Source organism: Ranitomeya imitator, chromosome 2 (assembly GCF_032444005.1).
Source record: "Ranitomeya imitator isolate aRanImi1 chromosome 2, aRanImi1.pri, whole genome shotgun sequence".
Lineage (NCBI taxonomy): Eukaryota > Metazoa > Chordata > Amphibia > Anura > Dendrobatidae > Ranitomeya > Ranitomeya imitator.
In genome coordinates, this window is record NC_091283.1 from 143,590,122 (window position 1) to 143,607,271 (window position 17,150).

The following is a 17,150-nucleotide window of genomic DNA, read 5'->3' on the forward strand; positions in this document are numbered from 1 at the left end:
GAAGTGTCTTTTAATTGTGTTTCAATGCTTTCTAGTTTTTCTTGACTATTCTTTATTTCTTTATGAAGGTATTCCAAGGTCAGGGTCATCAAATCAAGGGAGCATTTCTTTAGAATCTGCTCAAAAAGTTGACAGAATTCAGTATTGTCCTGAAAAAGGGTTGGACATAGAGAAACTCTTAATCCTCTCGGGATCTGTTGTGTCTTACTCTTAATGTATTCTGCTTTGGTTGCACTATGTAATTCAAGGCAAATCAGATGTCGAGATTCCCTCTCAAAATCACGTGATTTAAATTTAGTTGTTGGAAACCTGTAGAAAATCGCTGGATGTAGAAATACTATATTTGGCACTTTAGTTGCATTATATGAAAAGGCCATAGTGGACATTCTTTAGAATAGATTAACGAGTGCTCGTGTAAAGGTAAAAATACTCAAAAGTAGGATGTACGTCACTCCGTATACAAATGTGCCAAGAGAAGGGTACCACTCCTTCATCTCAAAAATATAAGCAATCTGGCAATCTATGAAATGCGAAAAATGTTTTATTCAGATGAAGCAATCCCAAATTCATGTAATGTTTTGGTCTTACAATCAGACCTTCATCAGACTTGAATATAAACAAAGAAATAAAGAAACAAATATAAATAAATTGATATATATGTACAAAACACCGGGTGAATAGGCAAAAATACTCATAGTTGTTCAATAGGAAAAAATGCACGAAAGTAGCAATTCATTGTATTTAATACATCAATGATATCAATCATGCTTGTCACAGTGATTATAAATTCTGCATGGGAACCTGCGTAAGACATAGGAGGTATGGAGATATAAGGACCCATATGAAGTCATGTATGAAAAAATAGATACAATAAAGAAAAAATAAAGAAAAGCAGAAAATTGGAAAATCCTGGATGAAAAAAATAAAATATAAAAAAATAATTAAAAATAATTAAAAATAATGAATAAATAATTCAAATAAAATAACAGAAATGATAAAGAATAAAAAATAAAAATAATCAAAAATACCAAAACAATAAAAATGCATTATAGTCAAAAAATTGCATAGCAGTCAAGGGAGCTCAGCAGTCAAATAATCACCAATAGTAGTATAGAACCATACGCCAAAAAACTTGATGGTAAACTTACCGGATTGCAGTGAATTACAGAGGGTCCTTAAGCAGAGCAAGGAAATGGAAAGCTCTCTTGACTGCTATGCGATTTTTTGACTATTTTTATATTTTATTTTATCATCCGTGATTTTCCAATTTTCTGTTTTTCTTTATTTTTTCTTTATTGTGTCTATTTTTTCGTACATGGCTTCATATGGGTCCTTATATCTCCATACCTTCTATGTCTTACGCAGGTTCCCATGCAGAATTTATAATCACTGTGACAAGCATGATTCATATCATTGATGTATTAAATACAATGAATTGCTACTTCCGTGTATTTTTTCCTATTGAACAACTATATGCATTTTTGCCTATTGAATAACTAAGTGTCTTCACTCGGTGTTTTGTACACATACTGTATATCAATTTATTTACGGTATATTTGTTTCTTTATTTCTTTGTTTCTATCCCAGTCTGATGAACGTCTGATTGTAAGACTGAAACGTTACATGAATTTGGGATTGCGTGATCTGAATAAAACATTTTTCGCATTTCATAGAGTGCCAGATTGTTTATATTTTTGAGATACAGGAGGGGTATCCTTCTCTTGGCACATTTTTATATGGAGTGACGTGCATCCTAATCTTGGTATTCTTTGGTCATTGGGCCTAAGACCAGCATATCTCCTCCTATCTGATGGCATCCCTGGCACCACGTCTGATCAGCAGGTTTGGCATGCATATTTGACTCTGCAATGATGACCTCACACAGAGCATAGTAATTAGAAGGGCCACCAGGGATGCCAGTAAGTATCAGGCTCGCAGGGCTCAGGTCCGACAGCCAAGGACAACCAACATGGCCATTGGACTGGGTTCCTGCAAATCTTTTCGCTCAAGTATAGTGTATAGATACACTAGCCCTACCGGCATAGTCATAATCCTTATAAAATATAATGTGATTGGACTTATTGGAAATAAATTGCTAGTTTGCCACTAGATTATACATACTACATACTTGTAGCCTCCATTAACAAAACTTCCTATCCAAAAATCTTGACAGTGCTGATTTTCATGTCACTCTCCATACCGGTTCAGATTTTTGTCAGGAATGAGCTTTGGATGAGTTTTTCTGCAAAAGTATATTATAGGGCAAATTAAATGCCTTCTTGACATAAGTCGTAAGAGTATGTCTGTTTCTAGAAGGTGCTCCTGAAAACTGACGTACTGGTATATCATGGTAATCATGCGTGCACAGGAGTGGTGCCCAGCATGATCACCGCTGAAGCTCGGCTTAACTGACAGCAAAGCACCTGCAGTAACAGCCGAGGTTGGTATCCGCACTATCTTTCGCTGTTTAACCCTTTATATGCTGCAGTCAATAGCGACTACAGTATTTAGAGGGTTGTGAGAGGGAGCTCCCCTTTTCATCCTCTCATGGTACTGCCATACCCACCACTTCCATCCACAGTGTGATTATGGGGTACCAATTGTGGTCATGGCAACCACAGGTCAAAGTATAACTTCTGAGTCTGCCAGATAAGGTGGCCTGTCAAGCCAGGTTTTAAGCAGTGTCTAAAAGGCGTCCTGTCAGGGTAACACTGACAATTCTAATATCCTAACACATACATTTACTATCCATCAGCACACTGCAATTAATAAATACATTTATTCCTCTATTGCTATTCACATTAAAAATAAGAGGTTCTTGGTAAACATTTTTTGATCAAAAAGAGTAAATTCATCCAACCGCAACAAAGTGACCTCAATTGGATGCTATCACTAATGTCCTACCTCTGCATGTGCCAAGCCAGGCCTTATATGAACTGGGAAGCGAAGGGAAACCAAGGATAGGGAGAAAAGGTTGGACAAGAGTGCTCAGCCCTGGAGGGGGTCACATTCCCCAGTGCATATTACTCAGTTTCAATATGCTGCAGTATACAAGTATTACAGGGTATTAGACCACTAATCAAGTAAATAATCAAGTACCAAAGGAAAAAAAAATTATATATAATTTTTTTTAAGGGAAAAATATTTAAAAAAAATATAAAAACACAAAATTAAAGAATGAAAAACTCAAACAACAAGTATGGGAATAAGAGAGCCTATGGTGCCCTATATAATAACACAGAGGACCGTGAGAACTGAACGCCCAAAAGAGAAAACCGAGATCCTCCAAAATCAAAATGTGCTTCAAAATAAACTTCATTAATCTATATTTAGTTACCAACGTAAGGTAAAGCACACATTAAATTACATAAAACTAAGGAGATGATAAATCAATCATTAGTAAAAAAATATATATATATGATGTTGAAAAAATGGGTAAAACACCAAATGCAAAAGACCATCGAAACCTTCAAAAAGAACCTGAAGACCCACCTCTTCAGACAAGCCTACAACCTGCAGCTACCACCGATCGACCAAACCGCTGCATGACCATCTCTACCCTCACCTACTGTATTCTCACCCATCCCTTGTAGATTGTGAGCCCTCGCGGGCAGGGTCCTCATTCCTCCTGTACCAGTTATGACTTGTATTGTTTAAGATTATTGTACTTGTTTTCATTATGTATACCCCTCCTCACATGTAAAGCGCCATGGAATAAATGGCGCTATAACAATAAATAATAATAATAATAATAATATCTAATATAGCAGCAATAACTACTGACAGATGACAAATTTCCTGCTAAATATCTCAAAAAGCAGCATAGTATATAAAGTGCAGAGCAATGTTATGAAATTGTTAAGTGCTTGAGATGTGGAAATAATGCAGAGTGATGCTAGAAGATGTCCCGAACCTGTGTTGGGTATCAGAAGGCACAGATGTCAAGAATAAAGCTATAATAGCATTCATCCGAACCCCATGTCTGCATACAGGCCAGGGAGTACCGGGACAAATGACATTTTATAGCAAAGGTTGTCCAAAAGTGTATTTACCCAGAGCTGGATTTGTGACAGTGGAACCCTTTACTCTGTCATCTCAGACAGACAGGAGGGATCTGATCTGTAATGTTTCATCACCAGTTTGGCTGTTCGGAGTATTTACACCCGTTATTGTTATTCCCCGTTCAATTAATCCTAGTTATTAACCCCCACTTTTATCATACTTTGAAAGATAAACTATGGGCTAGAGGTAAATACAGAATTTGTCTCTTTCTCTATTGTTTTTTTACCATAGAAAGTGCTGTGAGTGATGTTCTGGGTTATGGATTGTTTTATGGATTGGGAAAATAAATCCAATATCACAGGACGCCTGATAGGATCTCCTGTGTATAGATAAATGTATAAGTTAGTAACTGACAGTTTCTGGAAGAGCAAACTTATTCTGTTAACGTCCTTACCAAATAGGTGCTTCATCAAAGGAGAAGATACGTGCCCTAATGTAGACGGGTCGCCTCTAGCCCATATCCGAGTCCTCCCATGGTAATGGAACTGCCTTATTTCCATGCCGTATCAATAATATCAACATCATCCACAGATATATCTGTGATCAGGGACTTGTTCAGCTCTGTGGATTCAGACGTTGGGATTTTTAGCCTTGTGCAACCACAGATTAAACCAAATTATGCATACAATTAGCCTTCCTCCTCTAACATGACCAAGAGACTCTTTATAATATCTCCTCCAAAACTCATTGTGAGAATCAGGTGAGACCACGTGTCCTAATTTCTGCAGTGATCTCCTATGCAAACAATCACTCACCGAACTAATCTGTAAGGCTTTCTTTAGAACTTTTTGCTTTCTAATCCTTTGCCTTGTGTATATGTAATTTTTGCTAGTTTTTGTCATTTCTATAAGCACTGTATTTCTTTTTGTATATTAAATCGAAAATTGAATAAGTTTGTTTCTTGCTGCTCTAAGCAACCTTGAAGATGGAAAGTGTACCCTGGTTGTGTGACCTTCTTATGCCAGAGTGCAAGAAGTGTACCTGCCAGGTGATTGGAAAAGCTGGGTGTGAGAGGATTGGCGTATTACCCAAGGCAAGCATCTCGCTAACCAAAGCAAAGGCGAGTGGTGGCAGTATGAGATGGGATGTGTGAGCTACCAGGGGGAGCACGAAGCTCATTGTCAGCCTAATGCTAGATGATAGGTCAGTGAGTGTTAGAAGCAGAGTCCCCTGTACTGTTACATCCAAGTCCCGTATGCAGCAAGTGGGACAGGTATGTGACATTCTGCCACACTTAATCACTAAAATAACTATTTCACTTAAGATGGACTACTGTAAGGTAGTACTGATAATGTTGTTATGTAGGAAGCATCAAATATTGACTCCCGTTCCTTAGATTCATTTACCGCACTCCTTTAGGCTACACATTCTGCAGTTGATCATAGCTGTTTTTCTCAAAACAATTTTTCTATTATTTTTGTTTTTCAGAATTATTTACATTTTTTTTTCCGTATTTTCTTGCAGGATATTAGATAATAACAAAGTTGCTAACATCAATCCTGGAGCATTCACTGGACTGAGTTCTCTGTATTTCTTGTAAGTCTTTTTACTTATACTTACGGTAATCAATGTAAAAGATTGATTCATTAGGGAATATAACTCCAGTCACTAGGGATACTTACGCTTAAAGTTCTGACAGATGATAGAAAAAATTCTGAACTTTACATTGATTTCCTAAATTCATTAGCAGCACAAAGAAAATGGGAAATCGCTTATTATTAACTTTAATCCAAGGGGTAACATTTCAACTTGCAGAGAGTGACATGTGAAGCCTGACATTCCAAGGTGAAGAGACTTTTAAGCCTTGTAATGGTCCTCTGGGAAATATGCAAATTGTTTCTTCAGAGAGGAAGGTGACTACAACTCTCTACCCCGAAACAGTGTCTGCAAGTTGAGATTTTGTTTATTGGCTTTTATCCTAAGTCATGTGACAAGGCTCTATCCTATTCACTCTATAAGGTAGTATTTCTTGCACTCTGTGTGAGGGAGAGCCAGGGCCAAAGTCATGGCTTAGGTTAGAGGCCTTTGTGCACCCTGGCCTCCCGTCACATGCAAAGAACGTACTTCTATGAGGGTACTTGCCTCTCTGTTATCCCTACTTTTCGGGTCTCTTCTGAGCTGCTGCAGACCCTTTTCATACGATTGCACAGAAATTGAGACACAGTCTTGCTTTAACTTCAAATACAAAACTTTACTTGCTTCTGTTCGCAGCACATCCTTCTCAGTTATATCTACAGCATCGAGTTCCATACAGTCCACATCCTCCACTTTCCCTGCTTCTCCTCTTATGGCCTTCAGTATGCACCCGGGTCTTGTGGTAACGCAGCATCCTCCCCGTCCAAACTCACGCCACTTGGGGTTCCCTCAGCCATTTTGCCCCGGATCTGAGGGCATCAGCTCATGAGATAAGTTGCCACATTATGGAGCCACCTGCGTCCCCCTACTGTCCTGGCCCTCCGTTTCAACACTGCTGTAAGCCCACTGCTCAGCTATACTTCTAGCCCAATGGGCCATGGATGGCTGGGTCCTGCACCTTAACGTTGCAGAGCTACTGGGTAGTTTGAGCTCTGGTGCCCTTCCAAGCTGCCTGGGCACCCTGGCCCCTACTGACTCTAACTCTGAAACTGTTCCTACCTTACCCTAGCTAGCTCCTCTTATGGTTAGCTATTTATTATTATTATTATTATTATTATTTATTATTATAGCGCCATTTATTCCATGGCGCTTTACATGTGAGGAGGGGTATACATAATAAAACAAGTACAACTGGTACAGGAGGAGAGAGGACCCTGCCCGCGAGGGCTCACAATCTACAAGGGATGGGTGAGGATACAGTAGGTGAGGGTAGAGCTGGCCGTGCAGCGGTTTGGTCAATCGGTGGTTACTGCAGGTTGTAGGCTTGTCGGAAGAGGTGGGTCTTCAGGTTCTTTTTGAAGGTTTCGATGGTAGGCGAGAGTCTGATATGTTGTGGTAGAGCATTCCAGAGTAGGGGGGATGCACGAGAGAAATCTTGTATGCGATTGTGGGAAGAGGAGATAATGGGGGAGTAGAGAAGGAGATCTTGTGAGGATCGGAGGTTGCGTGCAGGAAAGTACCGGGAGACGAGGTCACAGATGTATGGAGGAGACAGGTTGTGGATGGCTTTATATGTCATGGTTAGGCTTTTGTACTGGAGTCTCTGGGTGATGGGGAGCCAGTGCAGGGATTGACAGAGGGGAGAGGCCAGGGAATAGCGGGGGGACAGGTGGATTAGTCGGGCAGCAGAGTTTAGAATAGATTGGAGGGGTGCAAGAGTGTTAGAGGGGAGGCCACAGAGCAGGAGGTTACAGTAGTCAAGGCGGGAGATGATGAGGGCATGGACTAGGGTTTTTGCAGATTCTTGGTTTAGGAATGTGCGGATCCGTGAAATATTTTTGAGTTGGAGGCGGCAGGAAGTGGAAAGGGTTTGGATATGTGGTTTAAAGGAGAGATCAGTGTCAAGGATTACCCCAAGACAGCGGGCTTGTGGGACTGGGGAGAGTGGGCAGCCGTTTACTGTAATGGATAGGTTCGTTGGGGAGATCGCGTGAGATGGGGGAAAGATGATGAATTCTGTTTTGTCCATGTTAAGTTTTAGAAATCTAGTGGAGAAGAAGGATGAAATAGCAGACAGACATTGAGGGATTCTGGTTAGTAGGGAGGTGATATCTGGTCCAGAGATGTAGATCTGTGTGTCGTCAGCATAGAGATGATACTGAAAGCCGTGAGATTCTATGAGCTGTCCCAGGCCAAAGGTGTAGATGGAGAAGAGCAGGGGTCCTAGAACTGAACCTTGCGGGACTCCGACAGATAGGGGGCGAGGTGAGGAGGTGGTGTGTGAGTGGGAGACGCTGAATGTACGGTCAGTTAGGTATGATGAGATCCAGGATAGGGCCAATTCTGTGATGCCAAGGGATGAGAGGGTCTGCAGCAGCAGGGAATGGTCCACTGTGTCAAAGGCAGAGGACAGGTCCAGGAGGAGGAGGACAGAGTAGTGTCGCTTGCTCTTGGCGGTTAATAGGTCATTGGTGACCTTAGTTAGGGCAGTTTCAGTGGAGTGGTGTGACCGGAAGCCTGATTGAAAGCGGTCGAAGAAGGAGCAGGAAGATAGATGGGAGGACAGTTCAGTATGGACATGTTGTTCCAGTAGTTTTGAGGCAAAGGGGAGAAGTGATATAGGGCGATAGCTAGATACAGAGGATGGGTCAAGAGAGGGCTTTTTGAGGATAGGTGTGATTGTGGCATGTTTAAAGCTTGAGGGGAAAATGCCAGTTGTTAGTGATAGGTTAAAGAGATGGGTTAGGGTTGGGATGAAGACTGTGGTGAGGTTTGGGATGAAGTGGGATGGGAGTGGGTCAAGTGCACAGGTGGTGAGATGCGATCTTGAGAGTAGAGTGGAGAGTCCGTCTTCTGTAATGGTGGAGAAGTTGGTTTTGGAGGTGGAGGGCTGGGTAGTTGGGAGGAAGGGTTCTGGGGGTTGTTTACTAAAATTGTCTCTGATGTTCTCAATTTTCTGCTTGAAAAATGAGGCGAAGTCTTCAGCTGAGATGAGTGGGGAGGGAGGAGGTGCTGGGGGACGGAGGAGAGAGTTGAAGGTGTTGAATAACTGTTTGGGGTTGTGAGACAGGGAGGATATGAGAGATGAGAAGTAGGTTTGTTTTGCTGTGGCGAGCATGGTTTTGAAAGCAGTGAGGGACTGTTTGAATGCGATGAAGTGCTCGATGGAGTGGGATCTTTTCCATCTGCGCTCAGCAGCTCTGGAAGCTCGCCTCAGTTCTTTTGTCATGCTGGTGTGCCAGGGTTGTCTGTTGATTTTGCGAGCTTTGGTATGTGTGAGAGGGGCAAGAGATTCCAAAGCTGCAGCTATTGTGGTGTTATATAGAGTGGCAGCATCATCCGCATTGTGTAGGGAGCTTATGTCTGTGAGAGGGAGGAGGGATTCAGAGAGTGAGTGAAGATCAAGGTGTTTAAGATTTCTGCGAGGGTGTGAGAGTTTGTGGGGTGGGGGTTGTAGACAAGGAGTGGAAAGGGAAGAGAATGTAAGTAGGTTGTGGTCAGAAAGAGGAAGAGGTGAGTTTGAGAGGTTAGATAGGGAGCAGAGGCGGGTGAGAATGAGGTCCAGTGAGTGACCATCTTTGTGGGTGGCTGTAGAAGACCATTGAGTGAGGCCAAAGGAGGAAGCGAGAGATAGAAGTTTAGTGGCAGCTGAGAGGGAAGTGTCAATGGGGATGTTGAAGTCGCCCATGATGATAGTGGGGATGTCAGCGGCGAGGAAGTGGAGTAGCCAGGTGGTGAAGTGGTCGAAGAAGGTGGTGGCTGGCCCTGGGGGACGGTAGATGACAGCCAGTTGGAGGTTGGAGGGGGAGTAGATGCGCACAGAGTGCACCTCAAAGGAAGGGAGGATAACAGAGGGTGGCAGTGGGATTGGGGTGAAGGAGCAGTTATCTGACAGGAGAAAACCAACTCCTCCGCCATGCTTGCTGCTGGGGCGGGGTGTGTGAGAAAGGTGGAAGCCACCGTAAGAGAGTGCCGCAGGGGAGGCTGTGTCAGAAGGGGTGAGCCAGGTTTCAGTGATGCCGAGGAAGGAGAGTTTGTTATTGATAAAGAGGTCATGGATAAATGGAAGTTTATTGCAGACAGAGCATTTACACCACTTATTACAATACGGTGTCATGGGCCCCATCTAGTGGGCCGAAACGGGTACAGGTGTGTATTTACAATGATGGTCCAGCCATCTTGAGGGAGTGGGGGATAGATAGAGATAGTCAATGGGCTATACACACACACACACCCTTACAAATAAAATGACTTTGATTAAGGAATGTGATAGGCCACTCTGAACAAATGTGTTTTGAGGGAGCGCTTAAAACTTTGCAAGGTGTGGATGGTCCTAATTTCTTGGGGCAGAGCATTCCAGAGGATTGGCGCAGCGCTGGAGAAATCTTGGAGTCGGGATTGGGAGGTATGGATTAGTGCAGAGGTTAGTCAAAAGTCATTTGCAGAGCGCAGAGATCAGCTAGGCCGATAGACAGAAATAAGGGAGGAAATGTAAGGGGGTGCCGCACTGTGGAGAGCTTTGTGGGTGAGAACAATTACTTTGAATTGGATCCTGTAGTGAATGGGTTGCCAGTGTACAGACTGGTGAAGAGTGGACATGTCTGAGTACCGATTAGCCAGATGGACGACCCTGGCTGCTGCATTAAGGATGGACTGGAGAGGGGAAAGTCGAGTAAAGGGAAGGCCAATTAATAGAGCATTACAGTAGTCCAGGCAGGAGTGGATCAAGGCGACAGTGAGGGTTTTTGTTGTTTCCATAGTGAGAAAAGGGCAGATTCTAGAGATGTTCTTTAGGTGTAAGCGGCAAGAGCGGGCAAGAGATTGTATATGGGAGGTGAAGGAGAGATTTGTGTCAAACGTAACACCCAGACAGCACGCCTGCTGCAGGGGTGTTGTTATGGTGCCACCCACGGAGAGGGAAATGTCAGATTTAGGAAGGTTAGTAGATGGTGGGGAGCAGGATAAGTTCAGTTTTGGAGAGGTTGGGTTTCAGATAGAGGGCAGACATGATGTTGGAGACTGCAGACAGACAGTCACTGGCGTTCTGTAGTACAGCAGGGGTTAATGTCAGGGATTGACATGTATAGTTGTGTGTCACCAGCATAAAGATGGTACTGAAAGCGAAATCTGCTGATGGTCTGTCCAATTGGGACTGTGTAGAGAGAGAAGAGAAGGGGGCCAAGGACTGAGCCCTGAGGTATCCCAAGAGTGAGAGGAAGAGGGGATGAAGTGGAGCCAGTGAACAAAACACTGAAGGAGCGGTCAGAAAAATACGAAGAGAACCAGTAGAGGGCAGTGTCTTTAGTGCCTAGTAACTGGAGCCTAGAGAGTAGGAGACAGTGGTCAACAGTGCCAAAAGCTGCAGAAAGGTCAAGAAGAATTAGCAGAGAGTGGTCACCGTGCTTGAAGGAGGATGGGAGATTCCAGAGGAGAGGGAGAGATTAAAGATTGTAGTTAGGTGAGTAGTGATGACTGGAGAGAGAGACTAGAGGAGATGTGAGGGAATGGGGTCAGTAGTGCATGTAGTCGGACAAGAAGAAGAGAGGAGCCTGGAGACTTCTTCTTCTGTGATGGGATCAAATGCGGAGAGTGTGCCAGGGGAAATGTAGGGAGTCACTGCACCTGGTGGCTAGGAGCGGATTTCCTGATAGATATTATCTATTTTCTGTATAAAGTGGGAGGCCAGGTCATCAGCACAAATGTCTGTGAATATGGGCTTGTGCTTTTGGCCTGAGGAGGGAGTGAAAGGTGTCAAAAAGTTTTGTGGAGTTGTTGGATAGTGAGGATATCAGGGTGGTGTAGTAGGTCTGTTTGGCAAGGAGAAGGGCAGAAGTATAGGTTCTTAACATAAATTTGAAGTGGATGAAGTCTTCTGGTGTGCAAGTTTTCCTCCATAAGCGTTCAGCACTCCTAGAGCGTCGCTGGAGAAATCGAGTTTGTGATATGAGCCAGGGCTGCTTTGCTCTGTGTTTGGAGGTTCTGAGGGTGAGGGGAGCTACCTGGCCAAGGGTGCTTCTGAGAGTGTCATTGTAGTGGTGTACAGCCTGATCAGAACAGGAAAAAGAGGAGATTGGGGACAGTAATAATAATAATAATAATAATAATAATAATAATTGTAAACAGTAATGATTGTAGGGAGTCTGTAAGTGTATGAGGGTTAATGGCATGTAAATTTCTGAATGTGTGGTAGGTAGCCGTGGGCTGGGGTGGGCAAGGAATTGTGAGTGTGAACAAAAGAATGTTGTGATCAGAGAGGGAAGCGGTGAGTTATTTAGGTAGGAGATTTAACAGAACCTGACAAAGACCAGGTCAAGGGTGTTACCGTCTTTGTGTGTTTCAGAGGTTGAGAGCTGTGAGAGGCCTAAAGAAGTGGTTATTGATAGAAGCTTGGATGTAGATGTGGAAGTGGGGCTGTTTTGGGGGATCTTGAAGTCTCTCAGGACAGAGGTTGGGAGTTCTGAGGACATGAAATGCGACAGCCAGGCAGAGAAATGGTCAAGGAATTAGGTGGGTGAGCCTGGGGGCATGATTTATGACTGCTACTCTGAGGGAGAGAGGACGGAAGAGCCTGATAGTGTGGAGCTCAAAAGAAGGGAAAGAGTGATGGAACGGGGGGGGGGGGGGGATGACCTGGAAGATGCATTGTGGGGACAAGAGAATGCTGACTCCACCAACAGGTCTGTTTTTGGGTCTCGAGAAATGGAAGAATTGTAAGCCACCATGGCAAATGGCAGCAGGGGAGACTGTGTCAGAATCCTGAATTCAGGTTTCAGTGAGAGCCAACAGATGAAGAGAGTTTGTCATAAAGTAGTATGAATATAATCATATTTAATTGTTCTCAATCAGGTACATGCTGAACAATTCTATAAGTGAAATTCCAAAGAATTCCTTATGTGCAGAAATGCCTCGTCTTAACTGGCTGTAAGTATCCATTGTAAACATTATATTTTACAGATTTTTTCATTTTTAAACTAATTGTTTGAATAGTTTTTATCCAATGATGCTTGGCATAGCAGGCGCGATGTAGTGATGTCATCGCGACTGCGGTCTCAGTCATACATGCTGATTGGTGGATGAAGGGGTGGGCAGTGCCATCCTCCACCAATGTATATTGGGACACCAGGCAGTGGAGGGCATCATGCGCCACTGTTTTCAGACTTTTTGCTGTCTTGGTCCGCGAGTCAGACTAGAACCGCCATAGGGCAGCATGTGGCCCACGGTCTGCACTTTGCTAAGGTCTGGTCTAGAGGTGTAGTTTCCTGCTGTTGTACAGATTTATTTCCCTTGTCTTAGGTTGTGAAGACATTAAAAACTGATATCCAAGACATTTGCCTATGTTTCAATGTTAAAACAATAATCAAAAAACACAATTTTTTGTATTGGGGCCGAGAGCATATTAAAGTACAGCTCTCCCAACATATGGCAGGCACCTAATTACAACAGTGGAGTACTCCTAATACTATAGCAAATTGGAAATAGAATGGAGTAAACCAAGATCCACCAAAGGATAATATAAATCAAGTAAGTTTTATTAGAACATCATAATAAAGCATGTCAAACAAAAAATACATGATATCAATTAAAGAACTGTGGAGGAGATATGAAGGTTGGCAAAGGAGAGGGTAGAGATCAGAGTAAGACTTGGGGAAGCAGGACCAAAAGATCCCTGCAGCATGAGTATAGGCAGCACCAAATGGTAGACAATTCAATTAAGTATAAGATGTACCCTGTATACCAATAACGTATGCTGCCATAAGAGATAAAGACTGCTTACCCATTGTGAGTCTCGACCGCTGATGCCCTCTTTGTAGCCCCTAAATGTTTTAATGCTGTTCAAAATACTTCCAGTGAAGAAAGGTAAATGCTGTCAGCATAAATGAATTTGTGATCAACTTATTCCTAATAAATAACTCATTCTTAATAGCTGTCCTGGGAGCAGAAAAATAAAAAAGTGCATATTTACTTCAAAGACTGGTGAAGCTCCTGTGATCTCTCCTGGTGTTCATATGACATGGTTTTATCAAGTAACCGCTGCAGACAGTCGACAGCCGCTGAGAGACACCGGGGAGATCACAGGAACAGGGCCCGTCCAGGAGGTAAGAACATATTTTTTGTATTTTCTTCCCCACACTGCAACTGTCAAGAAGGAGTGGTCCTTTAGTGGACAAACCTTTTAATGTATGATGTATAGGAGTCCTAAAAAATATGATTATAAGTCACTTGTGGATATAGATTGCTATTCTCTCCACATCTTTCCCTGGTATGCAAAAATGTTCTCGCTAAACAATAGTTTTCTTGTTCTTAGAGACCTGGAGGGAAATCAGATGCATACCATCCAGGAATCTGTCTTTCAAGAGTGTATAACTGTCCTGTGAGTATGACCCAGTTATTTTTTGCTTCCTATACACAGGGGGCAATTTTCGTGTGGGTTATATCTGATGTTGCAGATGATGAATTCTACTGCATTCCTTACTTATTTTACAAATACTATAAAGACATAATCTATCATTAAAATTATATGATTGTTCTTTGCTTTCTAAACTTTATGGTTATGCCTACCATTACATATGAAGAGGATTTGAACCTTAGTGCCTCCTATTGGAAGTAGCAATTCTACAAGTCATTATCAACCCTTTAACGAGCTTTGCAATATGACGTAGGATAAAAGCCATTTGATTTGGCTTTTAGCCTACGTCATATTTTGAGGTTTGTTACAGGATCGATAATGACTTGTAGAATTGCTACATCCAATAAGTGGCACTAGGGTTCAAGTCCTCTTCTCTGTAGAGGCAGTGTGTATATAGTCTCGTCATACTGGAATGCTAGACCTTTCATGTCACTCTCTACGAGGACAAACCTTACCCCTTAGATCCCAACTCCCACCAAAGACATTCTTTTTGGTGCCTCTGAGCATCTACTGTGCCAGAGTATCCAAAGAGAATGCACCGTATCAAACCTTCAGTTACCAGCAGTTGGTTGTCTGTAAAGGAGAATTTGTATTCACTGGTGTCAGGCAGAAATAAATTAAAAATTATTAGTATATGACAACATTTTATAACTTTTCATTCTAAAATTAACAAGCATATAAGCTAAACAACATTTTTTTGTATGGGTCCTTTATATCTAACAGATAGATAGTGGGGGGTTAAAAATGAATTTCATCACTGATGTCAAACGAGGTGAAGACGGATGTATGTGCTCTTGACATATATTTCAGATGTACTGTATATGAAATACATTTCTCTTTTTCAGATTGAGAATTGTACTTTAGTTTTAACCTTTTTAGGATTGTAAAAGTTTTAATTCCACTTAAGTATTATATTAAGTATATTATCTCTTGCTGCCCCAGGATAGAGTGAAAAATGAAAAAATCTAGATATGTATTCCATATTTACCCACAATTAGCATGCAAACTTGTGTTTTCTTGCCAGGTTTAGTAAAAATCATACAATGGCTTCCAGATTTTTGAGAACTTTTCTATGGAGCGGAAGTGGTGGACTTATGGGAGCATAACATACTAATTTCTCTATGTATTTCTATGTACTATGATATAATAAAGATATCTAAAAAGTAATAAAATAACTCTTAAATTTCTAAAGGGTCAAAGTTGAAGTACAAATCTTATCAATCTCTTTTAGAGAAAGTAAAATGCATTTTACTGACACCTAAAATATACTGTATGTCAAGAGCAAATGAGTCAGCCTTCAACTCATCGGAAATAAGTGATAAAAATAGTTTTCACAGTCTATACCCACCACCTGTAATTTCTTATATGAATATGACCATTTTTCTTTGAATGGGTCTTTTATTTCTAGAAGTCTTCAAACATCAAAATCATGACATGTCTAGTGATAGTTAGAGTTGTAATTAGAAAGAATTGTAATTAAGAGTTGTAATTAAAAAGAAATAGGAAAAACCCAATGTGGCTAAACAAAGAAGTAAGACAGGCAATTAACAGTAAAAAGAAAGCATTTGCACTACTAAAGCAGGATGGCACCATTGAAGCTCTAAAAAACTATAGGGAGAAAAATACTTTATCTAAAAAACTAATTAAAGCTGCCAAAAAGGAAACAGAGAAGCACATTGCTAAGGAGAGTAAAACTAATCCCAAACTGTTCTTCAACTATATCAATAGTAAAAGAATAAAAACTGAAAATGTAGGCCCCTTAAAAAATAGTGAGGAAAGAATGGTTGTAGATGACGAGGAAAAAGCTAACATATTAAACACCTTCTTCTCCACGGTATTCACGGTGGAAAATGAAATGCTAGGTGAAATCCCAAGAAACAATGAAAACCCTATATTAAGGGTCACCAATCTAACCCAAGAAGAGGTGCGAAACCGGCTAAATAAGATTAAAATAGATAAATCTCCGGGTCCGGATGGCATACACCCACGAGTACTAAGAGAACTAAGTAATGTAATAGATAAACCATTATTTCTTATTTTTAGGGACTCTATAGCGACAGGGTCTGTTCCGCAGGATTGGCGCATAGCAAATGTGGTGCCAATATTCAAAAAGGGCTCTAAAAGTGAACCTGGAAATTATAGGCCAGTAAGTCTAACCTCTATTGTTGGTAAAATATTTGAAGGGTTTCTGAGGGATGTTATTCTGGATTATCTCAATGAGAATAACTGTTTAACTCCATATCAGCATGGGTTTATGAGAAATCGCTCCTGTCAAACCAATCTAATCAGTTTTTATGAAGAGGTAAGCTATAGGCTGGACCACGGTGAGTCATTGGACGTGGTATATCTCGATTTTTCCAAAGCGTTTGATACCGTGCCGCACAAGAGGTTGGTACACAAAATGAGAATGCTTGGTCTGGGGGAAATTGTGTGTAAATGGGTTAGTAACTGGCTTAGTGATAGAAAGCAGAGGGTGGTTATAAATGGTATAGTCTCTAACTGGGTCGCTGTGACCAGTGGGGTACCGCAGGGGTCAGTATTGGGACCTGTTCTCTTCAACATATTCATTAATGATCTGGTAGAAGGTTTACACAGTAAAATATCGATATTTGCAGATGATACAAAACTATGTAAAGCAGTTAATACAAGAGAAGATAGTATTCTGCTACAGATGGATCTGGATAAGTTGCAAACTTGGGCTGAAAGGTGGCAGATGAGGTTTAACAATGATAAATGTAAGGTTATACACATGGGAAGAAGGAATCAATGTCACCATTACACACTGAATGGGAAACCACTGGGTAAATCTGACAGGGAGAAGGACTTGGGGATCCTAGTTAATGATAAACTTACCTGGAGCAGCCAGTGCCAGGCAGCAGCTGCCAAGGCAAACAGGATCATGGGGTGCATTAAAAGAGGTCTGGATACACATGATGAGAGCATTATACTGCCTCTGTACAAATCCCTAGTTAGACCGCACGTGGAGTACTGTGTCCAGTTTTGGGCACCGGTGCTCAGGAAGGATATAATGGAACTAGAGAGAGTACAAAGGAGGGCAACAAAATTAATAAAGGGGATGGGAGAACTACAATACCCAGATAGATTA

General features: G+C 41.7%; 1 protein-coding gene across 1 annotated transcript in view; it reads left to right on the plus strand.

Moving 5' to 3' along the window:
* Positions 1-17,150, plus strand: part of LOC138662147 (relaxin receptor 1-like) — a 405,515-nt gene that overhangs the window by 299,331 nt on the left and 89,034 nt on the right. Inside the window, exons 8-10 of the mRNA XM_069747334.1 lie at positions 5,527-5,598; positions 12,484-12,558; positions 13,943-14,008. Coding sequence (XP_069603435.1) covers positions 5,527-5,598; positions 12,484-12,558; positions 13,943-14,008 — 213 coding nt within the window. The remainder of the gene's footprint in view (positions 1-5,526; positions 5,599-12,483; positions 12,559-13,942; positions 14,009-17,150) is intronic.